Source organism: Erpetoichthys calabaricus, chromosome 5, assembly GCF_900747795.2.
Source record: "Erpetoichthys calabaricus chromosome 5, fErpCal1.3, whole genome shotgun sequence".
Lineage (NCBI taxonomy): Eukaryota > Metazoa > Chordata > Cladistia > Polypteriformes > Polypteridae > Erpetoichthys > Erpetoichthys calabaricus.
Genome location: NC_041398.2, coordinates 245,311,443 through 245,327,084, shown reverse-complemented (window position 1 = coordinate 245,327,084; position 15,642 = coordinate 245,311,443). Strand labels below are relative to the sequence as shown.

Sequence of the window (15,642 nt, the reverse complement as noted above, 5' to 3'; positions counted from 1 at the left end):
CTGAAGTTGTGTGCATGCTATGGAGTTAACTTCTAGCAGTCAGATATGAAGCAGTGGAGGCAGAGTGCTCGTGGCGGAGTGGTGGCTCTGAGGCTAGGGATCTGCACTGGCAATTAGAAGGTTGCCGGTTTGAATCCCGTAAATGCCAAAAGAGACTCTGCTCTGTTGGGTCCTTGAGCAAGGCTGAGCGCTTTAAGTAGTAAGAAAAGCGCTATATAAATGCAAAGAATTATTCGGACCTTGAACCACTGCAAATTGTTTTCAGCTGCTGTGTATATGGAATGGTTTTTGCCTTTTTTTAAATTTCTGTTCTCTCCAGCCATCTGACCTCATCATTGGACTCCTCCTTTGACACAAAGGGTGATTCTATATACAAAGACTCTACTTCTCTATTAATTATATAGCTTATGCAAGTGTGCATTTTTTTCTTTCCTTATAACTGATATCTTGTAGAGCTCAGTAAGCTACATTCGGTGTATAAAAATGTGCTATAGAAACTTTTGGGCTTTGGTGAAAAAAACATTTGGGTTTAAATTAACTGGAATTAAAGTATTCAAAAAAAGTAAAAATGATTAAAATTGAAATTGTTTTTAAGCTGCCGATTCCATTTCTGCCATCGACTACATGTTTAGCCCATTGCAATGTCATTAGCCAGTACTCAGTGATCTGTAACAACTGGGGTATTCCAGTAGAGTAGGGGTTCTCAATCACAGTCCTGCAGGTTTTTGTTCTAACCTGGTTGCTTAATTAGAAAGCAATTCTTGCCAATAATTTAATTTCATGGCTTGTTAGTTGCTTTAACTCTGTTGTGTCAGGTCATTCTCATATCTTAGATTTTCTTTCCCTTTCAAAGGATATCATCCAAATGATTTGAAGGCATAATTCAGTCCTTCACTTTTTTCTCTTCACTTTCCTTCCAAGTATTTAATTAAACCCAACAGTGCATAATAAATACACAGAGGTATAAATGGTAACAAGCTAAATGGAGAAATGCTGGTCTCTTGTCGTTTGCATGTTATTGCTAATTAGGTACAATTAAAAACCAAGAAAACAGCTGTTTAAGACTAAAATAAGCAATAAGGGTTCAAAATCTTAAGCGAGACAACTAAAATGAAGCAGAAGTTTTACTTGAGCAATAAGTGCTTCTTATTAAACAACTGGGTTGAAGCAAAAACCAGCAGCCACTGCGGCCCTGCAGGACCGTGATTGAGGACCCCTGTAGTAGAGCATACTGGGATTGAGTGGCATAGAAAATAGATTTAACTGTAAAGGTAAGAAATCTGGGACACTGGTTTAATAAAAAGAAAGGTGTGGGTTTATTCAGACAAAATTGAACACAACTCTTTATAAAGTAGGACAATTAACTATGCTCTTTACTTTACAGTACATAAAACTTATGAGTGATCTCATCATAAGAATGCATTCTCCCAAACAACACACAACCATCGTTCTGACCTTGTTCCTTCAGCTTGGGCAAAAGCTTGTCCAAAACCACCATCTTCCCGCTGTTCACTACAAGGTGAGTGTCAGTGGTGTAAGGAGGCCCCGGCTCAGCACCGTCAAATAGATATGAGTGATTACAACACTTCCGCAGCTGCATCAATATATTCAATAATCTGATTTTTTCCATTTTCCCAGCAGAATTTAAAATATCAATATCCTTCATTAAAATCTTGGTATACCTGTGTGGTTAAAAAAATAAATAAATAAATACATACATAAAGGTTGATTTTGCATCCTTATATCAAAACAGTCCAAGATGTTTGCTCAGTTGTGTTGATCTCTTTTGTAAGTTACTTTGGATAGAAGCATCTGCTAAGTGAATAAATGCAAATGCATGAATAACGTCTCAAAAATTTAAGGGAAGAACACGGACTCTCAAACTATGCATGCATTACAGTAAAGGTGTGACATAGTATTTTAACTACACTTCAGTTGAAGAAAAATAATGTTTTGGCTTGATTTTTCTTTAAAACATGTTACTTACTCCATACAGTTTGTAGTGATAACCAAGGTAAAAAAAAATAAAAATTTCCTTGCAGAATGAACAGAAAAAAACTGACATAATACAACCCAAGAGTAATCAAAGCTGTACAAAATGACAATAGGAAAAACATCCAGCAAGGTTAGGGAGTAAAATCGGTGTGTCTATGATGTCACATAATCCACATGTCAGTTGTTCAGTCATATAGTCATATAAAAGTTTGGGAACCCCTCTTAATTCTTTGGATTTTTGTTTGGCTGAGCTTTCAAAGTAGCAACTTCCTTTTAATATCTGACATGCCTTATGGAAACAGTAGTATTTCAGCAGTGACATTAAGTTTATTGGATTAACAGAAAATATGCATCATAACAAAATTAGACAGGTACATAAATTTGGGCACCACAACAGAGATATGACATCAATACTTAGTTGAGCCTCCTTTTGCAAATCTAACAGCCTCTAGACGCTGTCCTCCTATAGCCTTTGATGAGTGTCTGATTCTGGATGGAGGTATTGTTGACCATTCTTCATACAAAATCTCTCTAGTTCAGTTAAATTTAATGGCTGCAGAGCATGGACAGCCTGCTTCAAATCATCCCATAGATTTTCGATGATATTCAAGTCAGGGGACTGACGGCCATTCCAGAACATTGTACTTCTCCCTCTGCATGAATGCCTTTGTAGATTTCCAACTGTGTTTTGGGTTATTGTCTTGCTGGAATATCCAACCCCGGTGTAACTTCAACATTGTGACTGATGCTTAAACATTATCCTGAAGAATTTGTTGATATTGGGTTGAGTTCATCCGACCCTTGACTTTAAGGGCCCCGGTCCCTGAACTAGCCACACAGCATGATGGAACCTCAACCAAATTTGACAGGAGGTAGCAGGTGTTTTTCTTGGAATGCGGTGTTCTTCTTCCGCCATGCAAAACGCTTTTTGTTGTGACCAAATAACTCCATTTTTGTCTCATCAGTCCAAAGCACTTTGTTCCAAAATGAATCTGGCTTATCTAAATGACCATTTGCATACAACAAGTGACTGTTTGTGGCGCGAGTACAAAAAGGGCTTCTTTCTCATCACCCTGCCATACTGATGTTCTTTGTGCAAATTGCGCTGAATTGTAGAACGATGTACAGATACACCATCTGCAGGTCTTTGGAGGTGATCTGTGGTTGTCTGTCACCATTCTCACAATCCTGCTCATATGCCGCTCCTGTATTTTTCTTGGTCTGCCAGACCTGCTGGGTTTAACAGCAACTGTGCCTTGTGTAGCCGTCCCCTAAAACATGAGACTGAACAATCTTTGTTTTCAGATCTTTTGAGAGTTGCTTCAAGGATCCCATGCTATCACTCTTCAGAGGAGAGTCAAAGGGAAGGAAGCACAACTTGCAATTGACCACCTTAAATACCTTTATATCTCATGATGGACACACCAGTCTATGAAGGCTTAACGAGCTAATCCAACCAATTTGGTGTTGTAAGTAATCAGCACTGAGCGGTGACATGCATTCAAATCAGCAAAATTACAAGGGGACGCACATTTTTGCACAGCCAGTTTTTTACATTTGATTTAATTTCATAAAACTAAATACTGATTCACTAAAAATCTTTGTTCGGAAAACAGTGCAGTACTCAGATGTTCCTAGGAAACTAGACATACCACTTATCTTTTATGTTGAATGGAGAGTCAATTATTATGCAGGCCGAGAGGGGTTCACCAAAGTTTTTCATATGATGAACATGCACAATATTTTCTTCGGTAATGTACTGTTAAATAGAGACTTGAGGGTGGGACATTGGGTGGGAATTAACACGTTATAAATAGGAAAGTAAAGCCACATGGGACATACTTTGAATTGAAGATATGCCTGTGCTCCTCATCCATTGGTCTAGACTCTCATCATAATCCCACATGGCTTTTAGTTTCCCCCATTTATCATGTGTGTCAATTTTTCCAGAAGTGTCTTACCAATATTTTAGCAAAATAAACATGCGTTTTGGATGTTCTGAGCATTTGACTGGATAAAAAAAAGACGTGAAACATGTTCACGGTAAAAAGGAATAAAAAAAATGGGGAGAGGGAGTATTCCTTTAAAATGTATAAAAGGATTTAAAATGTCCGAACCCGAACTACAACTGGAATTACAACGCAAGTTACCTCCTGGTGCTCTTTTTTTTTTTGCAGATGCAAGACCAATATCTAGCCAGAAGTCTAGCAGTAAACTAATTAACTCCAGTAAATGAAGCACAATTTACAAAGAAATATCAAATGAAGTGGTCACGATAATGCCACAAGGAAAAAAACTTGTAAAAGTCACAATGTGAAAATAAATTATGTTTTAAGAATAAAGACAATGAGTTTAATACCAGCATTGACTTTCTAAATGCTTATAAATTTTAGTATACAGTAGGAGTGTAGCTTGTACAAAAAGCAAGCAAACTGTTTTAGCCATGTTGTAATCAGCCAGCATCTCAAAAGGAGACACCACTGCTATAAATATAGGAGATTTAATAAATAAATGTTTTTGGGTTTTTTTAGGTGGAAAAGGGAGGTTTTAAATAGTTTCTACTTTGTTAAAATATTTTTATTTTAGCCTCATCCCTACATATTAAAATTTTGAAAGCTGCAGTTAAATTTACCATGGCCAGACAACACCTTCCTGTTACACATGAAGGTAAAATCCTCCCAAAGAAGCACAAGCCATTACTTGAGGGGTGTATAAGGGATATAAATACACATCCACTAAGAGGCCAACTTACTGGGACAATGAAATGAGGAGACTATTTTTAACGTGATTTGTGAAACTAAAAGGTTATTCAATTGTAACTGTCACTTACCATTCTCGTTGCATTTTGCTAAGGCCAACATAGATCTTTACTTCTTTTTTGGGAAGTAAACTCTTCTCCACATCAGCTTTGATTCTCCTCAAAAGAAAAGGTCTCAAAACCTTTGAAGTAGAAAAGAGTTGGCATACATTAAAATTCCTTTTCACTACTAAAACATTAAAATACATATACATACACATATATAAAAACAGTGTTACTCACAATATGTAGTCGCTCAACAAGTTTCTGGTCACCAAGGCAGTTGTTGGTATCAAACCAAGAATCAAAATCCTGAATGTTGAAAGAGGTGGAGGAAAAAAAAAAAAAAATTAAATGATGTTGCACAACATTTCCAAGGAAATGTTCTTATTCCAAGTGAATTTACTGTATGGTCTCTTAATCACCAATTGTGATATGATGGAACATTACCTCTGACGAATTGAACACATCTGGTAACAGGAAGTTTAGAAGAGCCCATAGCTCATGCAAATTATTCTGTAGAGGAGTACCAGTTAGCAGCAATCTGTTGGTTGTCTTGAATTCTCTTACTATTTCTGAAAGCTGAAATAAAAACCATCATAAAACAAAAAAAAAACTATTAATCTGCAGACTATGGAGGAATGATTTTAATTATGCTGTGTTCATGTGCTATCGGACTGAAGGTAAACACGAATCGGAGTTGAAAATCCCATCTGAACACCCTACAAACTCAAGACCTACATGTTGGACAACTCTGAGAAAAGAAGCCACCCAAATTCAGAGTGGTAATGCAACAATGACCTTTCACTTTAGTCAATTGTGTATATATAAAAAATTTGGATGTGAGCGTCAGTAGGCTTTGCGCCCTAGGAACCAGTTAAACCAAAATATTTCAGTAACTATTTAACTCTCTGGTGCTGATCTTTCCAATCATAAAATAGGTCATGATAGCAATTGATGAGGAGAATTCATAAGTGCAGAATTATAGTATTTGAGTGTTCCTCTAGATTGCCTCTTTCTGTTGAATGCTTTGGCTCAAAAACTAATAAGCACATCGTCATCTCATTACAGGCTTAAGTTTCAAGTTTGCTCTTTTTCCATCTAGCCATTTTAGCTTTAGAACGTTCAAGAAACCGACGCACAGACACACCCATCATCAAGATACCGATGTTTTGGTGTTGGGGGACCCTAAAACGTTGAGATCCTTCGAAAAATGGAGATCGAAATTTCTGACGAATCTAAAGTTTAGGGTCCTCCCTCAAAGATGATGGGTTATGTGATACACATTTAATATGTTTAAATGTGTTTAGGTTTTATCCTCAAAAAAAAAAAAAAAAAAAAAAAAAAAAAAAAAAAAAAACAATTACAGCTTCTTTAATAAAATAAAGTACAAAACAGAAAACCGTGTATTTCTTTGAACAGTCCAACCAGAAGTTGAGGTGAATATACTGAAGTGAGAAGGTGAACTATCACAACTTAGAGCTCCGAATACTCCAATAGCTCAAGAATGCATTAAAGCAGGTTGTGCCTAAACATACACACATATCACAAAAAGTCACTTCACTTAAATATTCCTAAAGTAAAAAAAAAATAAATATTGGGAAAAACCATTTAATCAGCAACAATCTGTAGATGCAAAAAACATACCTTTGACTTTTCATTTTTGATTCTGTGTGCCTCATCAATTACAAGGTATCGCCAGTTAAACTTCTTAAACACTGATTTTTCTTTAATTAGCATTTCATAAGAGGTGACACAAGTATCCCATTCACCTGGCAGTAAAACATCTCGAATGAAAGCTGCCTAAATATAAAAAAAAAAAAAATAAAGGAATGGATCATTGGGAATCGGATCTTCACAAATTAACTTTTTTGTCCTCAATTTAAAATGCATGTTTGTCATACTTTTAATATAAAGGAATAAAAAATTTTGTAACTGCTAAAATGATTAGGGGGTTGCGGGAGCAAAAAAAAGGATCTAACCGTTATTACACTGACATGTCCTAAAACTTGAATACAGTTCTCCTTGTTCATTATAAATCAGAACAGTTATCACCTAATTATACATACTCTTTGATCTTTGTCACCAGTAAGACAAACAGCCCGCAGAGATGGAACCCAGCGCTTGAATTCGTTCATCCAGTTGCATAATGTGGACTTTGGGACCAAAACCATATGGGGGCCAGGAATGTTCCTGTAGTGCTTCATGTAGCCAAGCAAAGAAATGGTCTGCAAAGTTTTCCCCAAACCCTGCAAACAAAAGACACATTTTAGGTTAACATTTGGCTTCTTGTTTGGATTAAATCTTGCAGGTTTTCACTAGATTCACTGGTAAATGTTGACGTGTTTTCATTGTTCACTCCGAGGTTTCACTGTACAAATGACAATTTTATTTTAATATCTGCTTCTGGCCACTGCACAGACGACCACCCTTTACAGAGGCTCTAACTTTTTTCAAGTTTTTGAATTTTTTTTTTTTTTTTTTTTAAACTATGTTAAGATTAAATATGATTGGGCTGATTACTATACATTTTGAGATTAAGGGCAAACTGCTATGATTGCATACGTGAGCATTGGGTTGTTTCAATAGCCTTTCAAACGAGCAGCGAGTTGGAGAAGTAACAGGGTGAGTGTATAGGATCTGAAGGCTACCTTACATTTAAAACATTTAAGAAAGTAGGATATAATAAATAGTCCTGTGCTTTATGATCCGTAGCACCTACAGAGGAGAAAGGTCAGATCTATATATCTAGATTAATCTCTCTCTATTCTCTCTCTATATTATATACAGATTATACAGTGGGTACGGAAAGTATTCAGACCCCCTTCAATTTTTCACTCTTTGTTATATTGCAGCCATTTGCTAAAATCATTTAAATTAATTTTTTTCCTCATTAATGTACACACAGCACCCCATATTGACAGACAAAAAAAATTTTTTGAAATTGTTGCAGATTTATTAAAAAAGAAAAACTGAAATATCACATGGTCCTAAGTATTCAGACCCTTTGCTGTGACACTCATATATTTAACTCCGGTGCTTTCCTTTCTTCTGATCATCCTTGAGATCACCTTCATTTGAGTCCAGCTGTGTTTGATTATACTGATTGGACTTGATTAGGAAAGCCACACACCTGTCTATATAAGACCTTACAGCTCACAATGCATGTCAGAGCAAATGAGAATCATGAGGTCAAAAGGAACTGCCTGAAGAGCTCAGAGACAGAATTGTGGCAAGGCACAGATCTGGCCAAGGTTACAAAAACATTTCTGCTGCACTTAAGGTTCCCAAGAGCACAGTGGCCTCCATAATCCTTAAATGGAAGACGTTTAGGATGACCAGAACCCTTCCTAGAGCTGGCCGTCCGGCCAAGCTGAGCTACCGGGGGAGAAGAGCCTTGGTGAGAGAGGTAAAGAAGAACCCAAAGATCACTTTGGCTGAGCTCCAGAGATGCAGTCAGGAGATGGGAGAAAGTTGTAGAAAGTCAACCATCACTGCAGCCCTCCACCAGTCAGGGCTTTATGGCAGAGTGGCCTGTTGGAAGCCTCTCCTCAGTGCAAGACACATGACAGCCCGCATGAAGTTTGCTAGTTTGAGAAATAAGATTCTCTGGTCTGATGAGACCAAGATAGAACTTTTTGGCCTTAATTCTAAGCGGTATGTGTGGAGACAACCAGGCACTGCTCATCACTTGTCCAATACAGTCCCCACAGTGAAGCATGGCGGTGGCAGCATCATGCTGTGGGGGTGTTTTTCAGCTGCAGGGACAGGACGACTGGTTGCAATCGAGGGAAAGATAAATGCGGCCAAGTACAGGGATATCCTGGACAAAAACCTTCTCCAGAGTGCTAAGGACCTCAGACTGGGCCGAAGGTTTACCTTCCAACAAGACAATGACCCTAAGCACACAGCTAAAATAACGAAGGAGTGGCTTCACAACAACTCTGTGACTGTTCTTGAATGGCCCAGCCAGAGCCCTGACTTAAACCCAATTGAGCATCTCTGGAGAGACCTAAAAATGGCTGTCCACCAACGTTTACCATCCAACCTGACAGAACTGGAGAGGATCTGCAAGGAGGAATGGCAGAGGATCCCCAAATCCAGGTGTGAAAAACTTGTTGCATCTTTCCCAAGAAGACTCATGGCTGTATTAGCTCAAAAGGGGGCTTCTACTAAATACTGAGCAAAGGGCCTGAATACTTAGGACCATGTGATATTTCAGTTTTTCTTTTTTAATAAATCTGCAACAATTTCAAAAATTCTTTTTTTTTTGTCTGTCAATATGGGGTGCTGTGTGTACATTAATGAGGAAAAAAATTAATTTAAATGATTTTAGCAAATGGCTGCAATATAACAGAGTGAAAAACTGAAGGGGGTCTGAATACTTTCCGTACCCACTGTATATCTATCTCAGGAGCAGGCGCTGATACAGTGCATTGTCTCACCCACCACATAACAAACCTACTCAGGATCCCAGATTAGGACCTAAATCCAGCCATGCAATGTGTGACACCTGAGCACCATGTTAGTTCAGATGGAATGGAACAGTGTGAGGTTTTTTATGGTGGCTGGAGTGCCAATTCTACCACCAACACCCAGGTTTTTCTCTGCAGGTTGGAGGACTTACATGCAGGGCTGGATGCAGATTAACATCATACCCAGGAAAGAGCAATTGCAGGTTAAGGGCCTTGCTCAAGGGCCCAACAAAGTAGAGTCACTTTTGGCATTTACGGGATTTGAACCAGCAACCTTCACTGGTGCAAATTCCTAGCCTCAGAGCCACCGCTCCACCCAGATCCAGGGGAAGGATAAAATAATTGTGGAAAGATTTCAGAACTGGATGGACTACAACCACTTCCAGTAGATCTACATTTAAGAAGCATTTAATGAAACTAAACAGTTGTGAATGTCTACTTCCATCCTTGCATGCTGCATCATCAGAACAGGACTGAAAACCTGCAATGACCATTTTCTCCAAGTTGCATTTTTATTTTTGTATGTGTGCAATGATAACGGAATTTTAACACTGTTGCTTTATAAGAGGTTACTAGTCCTAGTATGACGTGTTCATTCTTAGGCTGCCACTACAATAACACACATTTAAATAAAACTTTTTTTTTTAAAATTTGGACACGAGCATCAGTGGGCTTTGCACCCTAGGAACCAAGTTACCCGAACTATAACAATTAAGTAATTATTTACCACTCTGATGCTGATGTTTCTGATCATAACACAGGTCATAACGATAGCAATGTACGAGAAGAATTCATATTCAAATTGTAGAATTATGATATTTGAGGGTTCCTCTAGAGCAGGTTCTATTCAAGTACAAATTCAGGTGGGCCAGATTTTCAAAACAAAGTAATTTAGCCTGTCTAAAGATTTTCAGTGGCCGGTAAGCAGCAGGTAATAAATTTTAAATCAACACAAATGAATGTATTGGGGAAAAAAAAAAAACCAAGTAATGTTTATTCACTGTTTCCCTTTTTAAATCTGGTCACATCTGACGCAGACACATCAAAAACTTTATATATAATAAAAAAAAAAAAAAAAAAAAAAAGCTAAAACTGAACAGAATCCGAGATAGTAGCAATACTTCCACCCCCCCCCCCATTGAAATAAAAAAAAAGAACAAACATTTTGCTCACATCTGACCCAGACACATTTCAAAGTGCATACAATCAAAAAAGTGCACAGTATTAGTAATAACATTTGTTTCCCCCCTTTTGAAACAAACAGGAGATCCTCCCTCAATTTAAAGGGGTGGTGACAGGCAAGGGATTTTTTTTTTCTCCATAGAACTTAAAACTATTTCATTCACACAGTTTTAATCACACATATGACAAGCGGTTAGATTTGAGTTCCACAGCCCCCCAGAAAAAAAAAAAAAACTACCCAAATAAATATTTAAGAGCAAGGCTGCACATATGACGCGAAAGTGGATTAGTAAGTTTTAAAATGTCTTTGTACAGAGGTCTTGGGTGTCAAGTAATGAATCATTAATTATTAGCTTTACTAAATCATTTTCCATGTTTCTTTGTTGAAGAGTTTCCATTAATTGGTAACAGTTATTTCAGTCATTTTAGTGTGCATGCAATATGTTCTAACAAAGTGGCAGTTTTCAATACCATTTTAACAAAGTTTGATGTCAGCCGTCAACCACAAGGCAGCCCAGTAAAGCGACAGTAAATACAGCTGCAACTTTAAAAATGCAGGCTTCATCACATCATGGTGTATGACAAAACAGCAAACAGGCAACTGCTTGTATACGTTTACTGACATACAGGCCGGCATTTTGCATGAGGTATGCATTAAATCAAAAGAGAAACGGCATGCAAAGATGCACAAATACAAGGAGATGATTGACATGTGCTTGTGCAAAAACAGAAGGGACAACTGAATTCTTTGGGCACAGATATCTTCATAACAGGGGACTTATATGATGGGCAGAGGAATTTCAAATGTTCTGCATACCTACCTTTTGGTTTTGATGAACAAAGGGTTGAATATGACGCAACAGGTCACTATTTTAGCACAAGCATAACCAGGCCTCTTGTTGAAATTCACGGCCATCCCCTCAGCAGCGCCATGTACTTAGAAATATTTTCACGCGCTGTGGCTCAGGCATATGCAAGGGGAGCCTATACTGACACCCGTTAATGGCCACATACACTCAACACTTAAATAAAAAATGGCCTTTTGCATCTGTTACAATATAATAGTTTAAAGTTTCAATGATTTGGTTCACCACTGGTGAACTAAGTAGAAATGATAATTGGCAAACCTATTTTTGGTTGTATTTGCGATCATTTTAGCTGCAGTCTGGAGCCCTGGCAGGACCACCAGGTTGCTTCTGGGCCGCATGTAGCCCACTGACCACCATTTGAATAGGCCTGTGTGCCTCTTTCTCTTGCACGATTTGGCTCAAAAATTAATCTGCACAACCATCTCATAACAGGCTTTAGTTTCGGGTTTGGTATTTTTCCGTACAGCCATTTCAGCTCCACACCCTAATCAAGAAACTGTAACAAACAGACAGACATACACCCATCATCAAGATGATCAATGTTTTCAGTATCAGCAGAACCTAAAACATTGAGATCCATCGAAAACCGGAGACTGAACGTTTGATGAATTTAAAGCTTTCACTGCACCCCCACAGACAATAAGTTATGGTGGGGGAGACAAAGTAACTGGACATATTTCACAGGGAACAGGAAGATGAAGGACAAATCTGTAGAGCTTTAAATTTTTAAACACACAAGCTGAAGAAAATAGAATTCAGCCCAAGCACCATCACAAGGTTTCTTTAAAACTTGTTGTTCATTGTAAAAGACTCAGTAAGGGTTCCAGTCAGTCATTCTTGTACAATGTCCTCTCAAACTTTGAAACCTGAACAGCTTGGATGTGAAACAGACTGCTCTCAACTGAAATGCAATGAGATTCTAAAGAAGTTTACATATTAATTAACCTTTGGTAAAAATAGCTATGTATTCGATATGACTAAGATCCAACACGATATTTGTTATTAGTCCAATAATTTTTTGCACTATGGCTTAGTACAAGTATTAAGGCTTTAAATAAAACTTTTCTTTTAAATAAAGCAAGAACCTTGCACCAGATTGAGATTATAAAACCACAAAGTTTCACTACCTTAACCAGTTACTAATGAAATGCACAATACTGGAATCAGGATTTCGGCCGAACTGTGACACAAGATAAAAATATCAATAACCACCTTCAGTTAAATGATATTTACCATTTCATCGGCAAGAATGCCATTAATTCCATTCTCATACAGTGAAATCAGCCAGTTTAACCCACGGATCTGGTAGTCCCTTAGTTTTCCAGACTTCACATCTGTAGTAAAAGTGTAAAATATACATTACAATTTAGTCAGAGTATCAGTCATTTATGAAGGTATGCCATGCACAAAAACTTACAGAACAAATATGACCTTATATTGACCCCAAAAAAAAAAAAAAAAAATCAAAATACACACGTTATTTTCTGACACTTTCTCCTTACCAATATAGTATGTGGAAAAAGGAAACTGGAAAGTTTGACCACAAATAGATTTTTGTAGTTTTTCATTTGCGTAAATTTTGGAGGAGATGTATGGGTGTGAATGCTGACAAGTACTGGAAACAGGAGTGATAAAACATGACAAAATAGGTATCAGGTAGTACTGGGAGGTATACCGGTTCATACCGAAAAACATTTTTTATTTTTGTTATGATATGGGTTTTTCTTATACCGCAATACTGGTTTAAATAGCCTAAACAACGTTCAGAACATGGCACAGCAGAAACTGTTTAAGGGGGGACCTTTTTCACTGCTACACCGCTAAACAGGCATGCAACGGAGTACATGCATTAGTGGAGGTACTGAGCAGCGAAAATGGACAGAGAAGATTCAGAAACTGAAGCTGTAGCAGATTATAAAGTTGAACATGATGACACAGAAGAACTTTTGCCGAAAAAAGGAGCCACGTCTGTTGTCTAGAGATGCTTTGGTTTTAAAAGGTCGGATGAGGACCAAATAACTATTTACTGCAAATGCTGTCGAGCTAAAGTTGTCACCGGAGGCGGCAACATGAGCAATTTGCTGCACTACCTTAGCCGCAAACATGCTTTGGTGTACCATGAACGTATGGAACCAAGATTGGCACCTTCCACGATACTCGGGTAAAACCGAAAAAGCTAGAGGACACTCGAGTCAGACGTCACTTGTAGATGCGTTTGCTAGAGGTACTGCCTACGACAAAAAAAAGCAAGCGGTGGATCGAGATAACCAACGCCATTACAATCCATGTAGCTAACATGTCAGTGGACAGAGACTGTAAACATTAACAGAAAGTGTAGCTGGTTTACAAAAAATATTTACCATTTATTCCTTTACTGTTCAGTGTAATATAACTTTTGACAAGCACCTCTGGATATTTTATCAAATCTAAATGCCTCTTTGGATGGTTGAAAATATGTTGCCAAAATTATAGCTTTAAGTTGTTTGCAAAATTTGTTCAATAAAAAGGTTCTATATTTTGACTGCAACTGTCATGCAATGTGATTCCTTCTCTTCATTTAGTGTCACCCCCTTGAAAACTATCACTTTATGGGGCCATGCAAACCTGTATTAATACTTGTGTGCACATTAAAATGTTGTTTTGTACAATGTACAATTCTCATGACAGTGGAATAAGTTATTCTTAGCCAGTCTACTGCAGTAATTGCAGTGGAAAATGTGCTTAACATCCACTCATGCATGGGAAAAAAATACCGCTGAATAGCATGAAACCGGAATAATTTTGAAAGATACCGTGATATAGAATTTTGGTCATACTGCCCAGCACTAGTGTCAGGCCTCCAAAAGGGCCACAAAAAGCAGGCCAAGACCTTCATGGATGCCAGTTCCCATCTGCCAGCTGAGACTTTGCCCTAAGCTAGACCCAAAATGGGGAACTGGCTAAAATTTCATAATGCTCTTAATTCCAACAAAAGTTTTTAAAATTTAGTTTTACATTAAATGCACATCACACACAGTTTACAGCTCTGTCAAAGACCCAAGACAATGAAGCCACATTAGTTACGCATTCCTGAGTGGACTTGTACAGATGTAAAAAGCAGGAAACAGGTCTGTTCTTACCCAAACAGTCCTGTGCTACATGTTTTTTGACAATGAATTGACCAAAGACTTAACTTTTTGCTTCATATTCCACTTGTCCAGAATTCAATATCAGAACATAAACAATTATAACACAGTAAAAACTGACATTTAATATCAGATAGTATGGCAAATGAGAAAGGCAGACAGCCACATGTGTCACAAAAACCACAAGATTAGGTATGGGATAAATTTTGCAAAAATGCTGCAGACATGGCAGGGTACAAATTAAGTCTTTACAAAAATATATTTCAACTTTAAAAATGTTTATAAATTGATGCTGTACGCAGAAAACCCATAGACCTAATACCTTTCAACAAACTGGAAAAAGGGGGAAAGAAATAAAGAGAATGCTTGTGTGTTTCTCAGCCATACCTAAAATTATTAAAAAGTTCTTTGAAACTTACATGAGGGGGACTCATCAAAACGGGTGCAAACATTGGTAACTCTACTGTTCTCAGAGAGCAACTCCTCATCCTCCTCTTGCTCTGTACGTCTGTGTCGATTACTGCAGGCGAAAGAAACACATTGTTAGTGCATCATTTGCCACTGTTTTCATGAAAATGGATAAAGAATTTAGCAACATTAATAAAAATTTAAGCATGCTTGTAGCATCCTGTTGCAAGTGTGAATTACTGTTAAGACTTTAAAAAGAGTCTTCTCAAAGTATTTTCAATCATTTTCTCCTAACAAATCTAATCAAGTTTGAAATGATCATATTTTAAAAACAGTAGCATCTAATTTGAAATCCAGCTTGATTCTGACGCCCCATTTAAAGTCTGCACACTGGACCAATCTTTAAAAAAAACAAAAAAAAAAACAAAACATTTTGTGTGCTATTTACACTACAACTTTATATGTAGAAGTCAGAATTGACTTTAAAATACTGCTTATGGTTTACAAAGCCTTAAATAATCTCGCTCCATCTTATATATCGGAGTGTCTGACATCTTCTATTCCAAATCGTAACCTTAGATCTTCAAATGAGTGGCTGCTTAGAATTCCAAGAGCTAAACTTAAAAGAAGATGGTGAGGCAGCCTTCTGCGGTTATGCACCTAAAAATCTGGAATAGCCTGCCAATAGGAATTCGCCAGGTGGATACGGTGGAGCACTTAAAAAAAAAAAAACAAAAAAAAAAAAACGGATAAAAACACATTACTTTTACACGGCTTTCTCATAACTTCAT

General features: G+C 37.5%; 1 protein-coding gene across 1 annotated transcript in view; it reads right to left on the bottom strand.

Moving 5' to 3' along the window:
• The window catches only part of smarca5 (SWI/SNF related, matrix associated, actin dependent regulator of chromatin, subfamily a, member 5), a 62,664-nt gene that overhangs the window by 20,014 nt on the left and 27,008 nt on the right, over positions 1-15,642 (bottom strand). Inside the window, exons 4-11 of the mRNA XM_028802728.2 lie at positions 14,863-14,963; positions 12,552-12,652; positions 6,862-7,041; positions 6,440-6,595; positions 5,243-5,374; positions 5,036-5,104; positions 4,826-4,935; positions 1,456-1,682 (exon numbers count right to left, since the gene is read on the bottom strand). Of these exons, the coding sequence (XP_028658561.1) occupies positions 1,456-1,682; positions 4,826-4,935; positions 5,036-5,104; positions 5,243-5,374; positions 6,440-6,595; positions 6,862-7,041; positions 12,552-12,652; positions 14,863-14,963 (1,076 nt within the window). The remainder of the gene's footprint in view (positions 1-1,455; positions 1,683-4,825; positions 4,936-5,035; positions 5,105-5,242; positions 5,375-6,439; positions 6,596-6,861; positions 7,042-12,551; positions 12,653-14,862; positions 14,964-15,642) is intronic.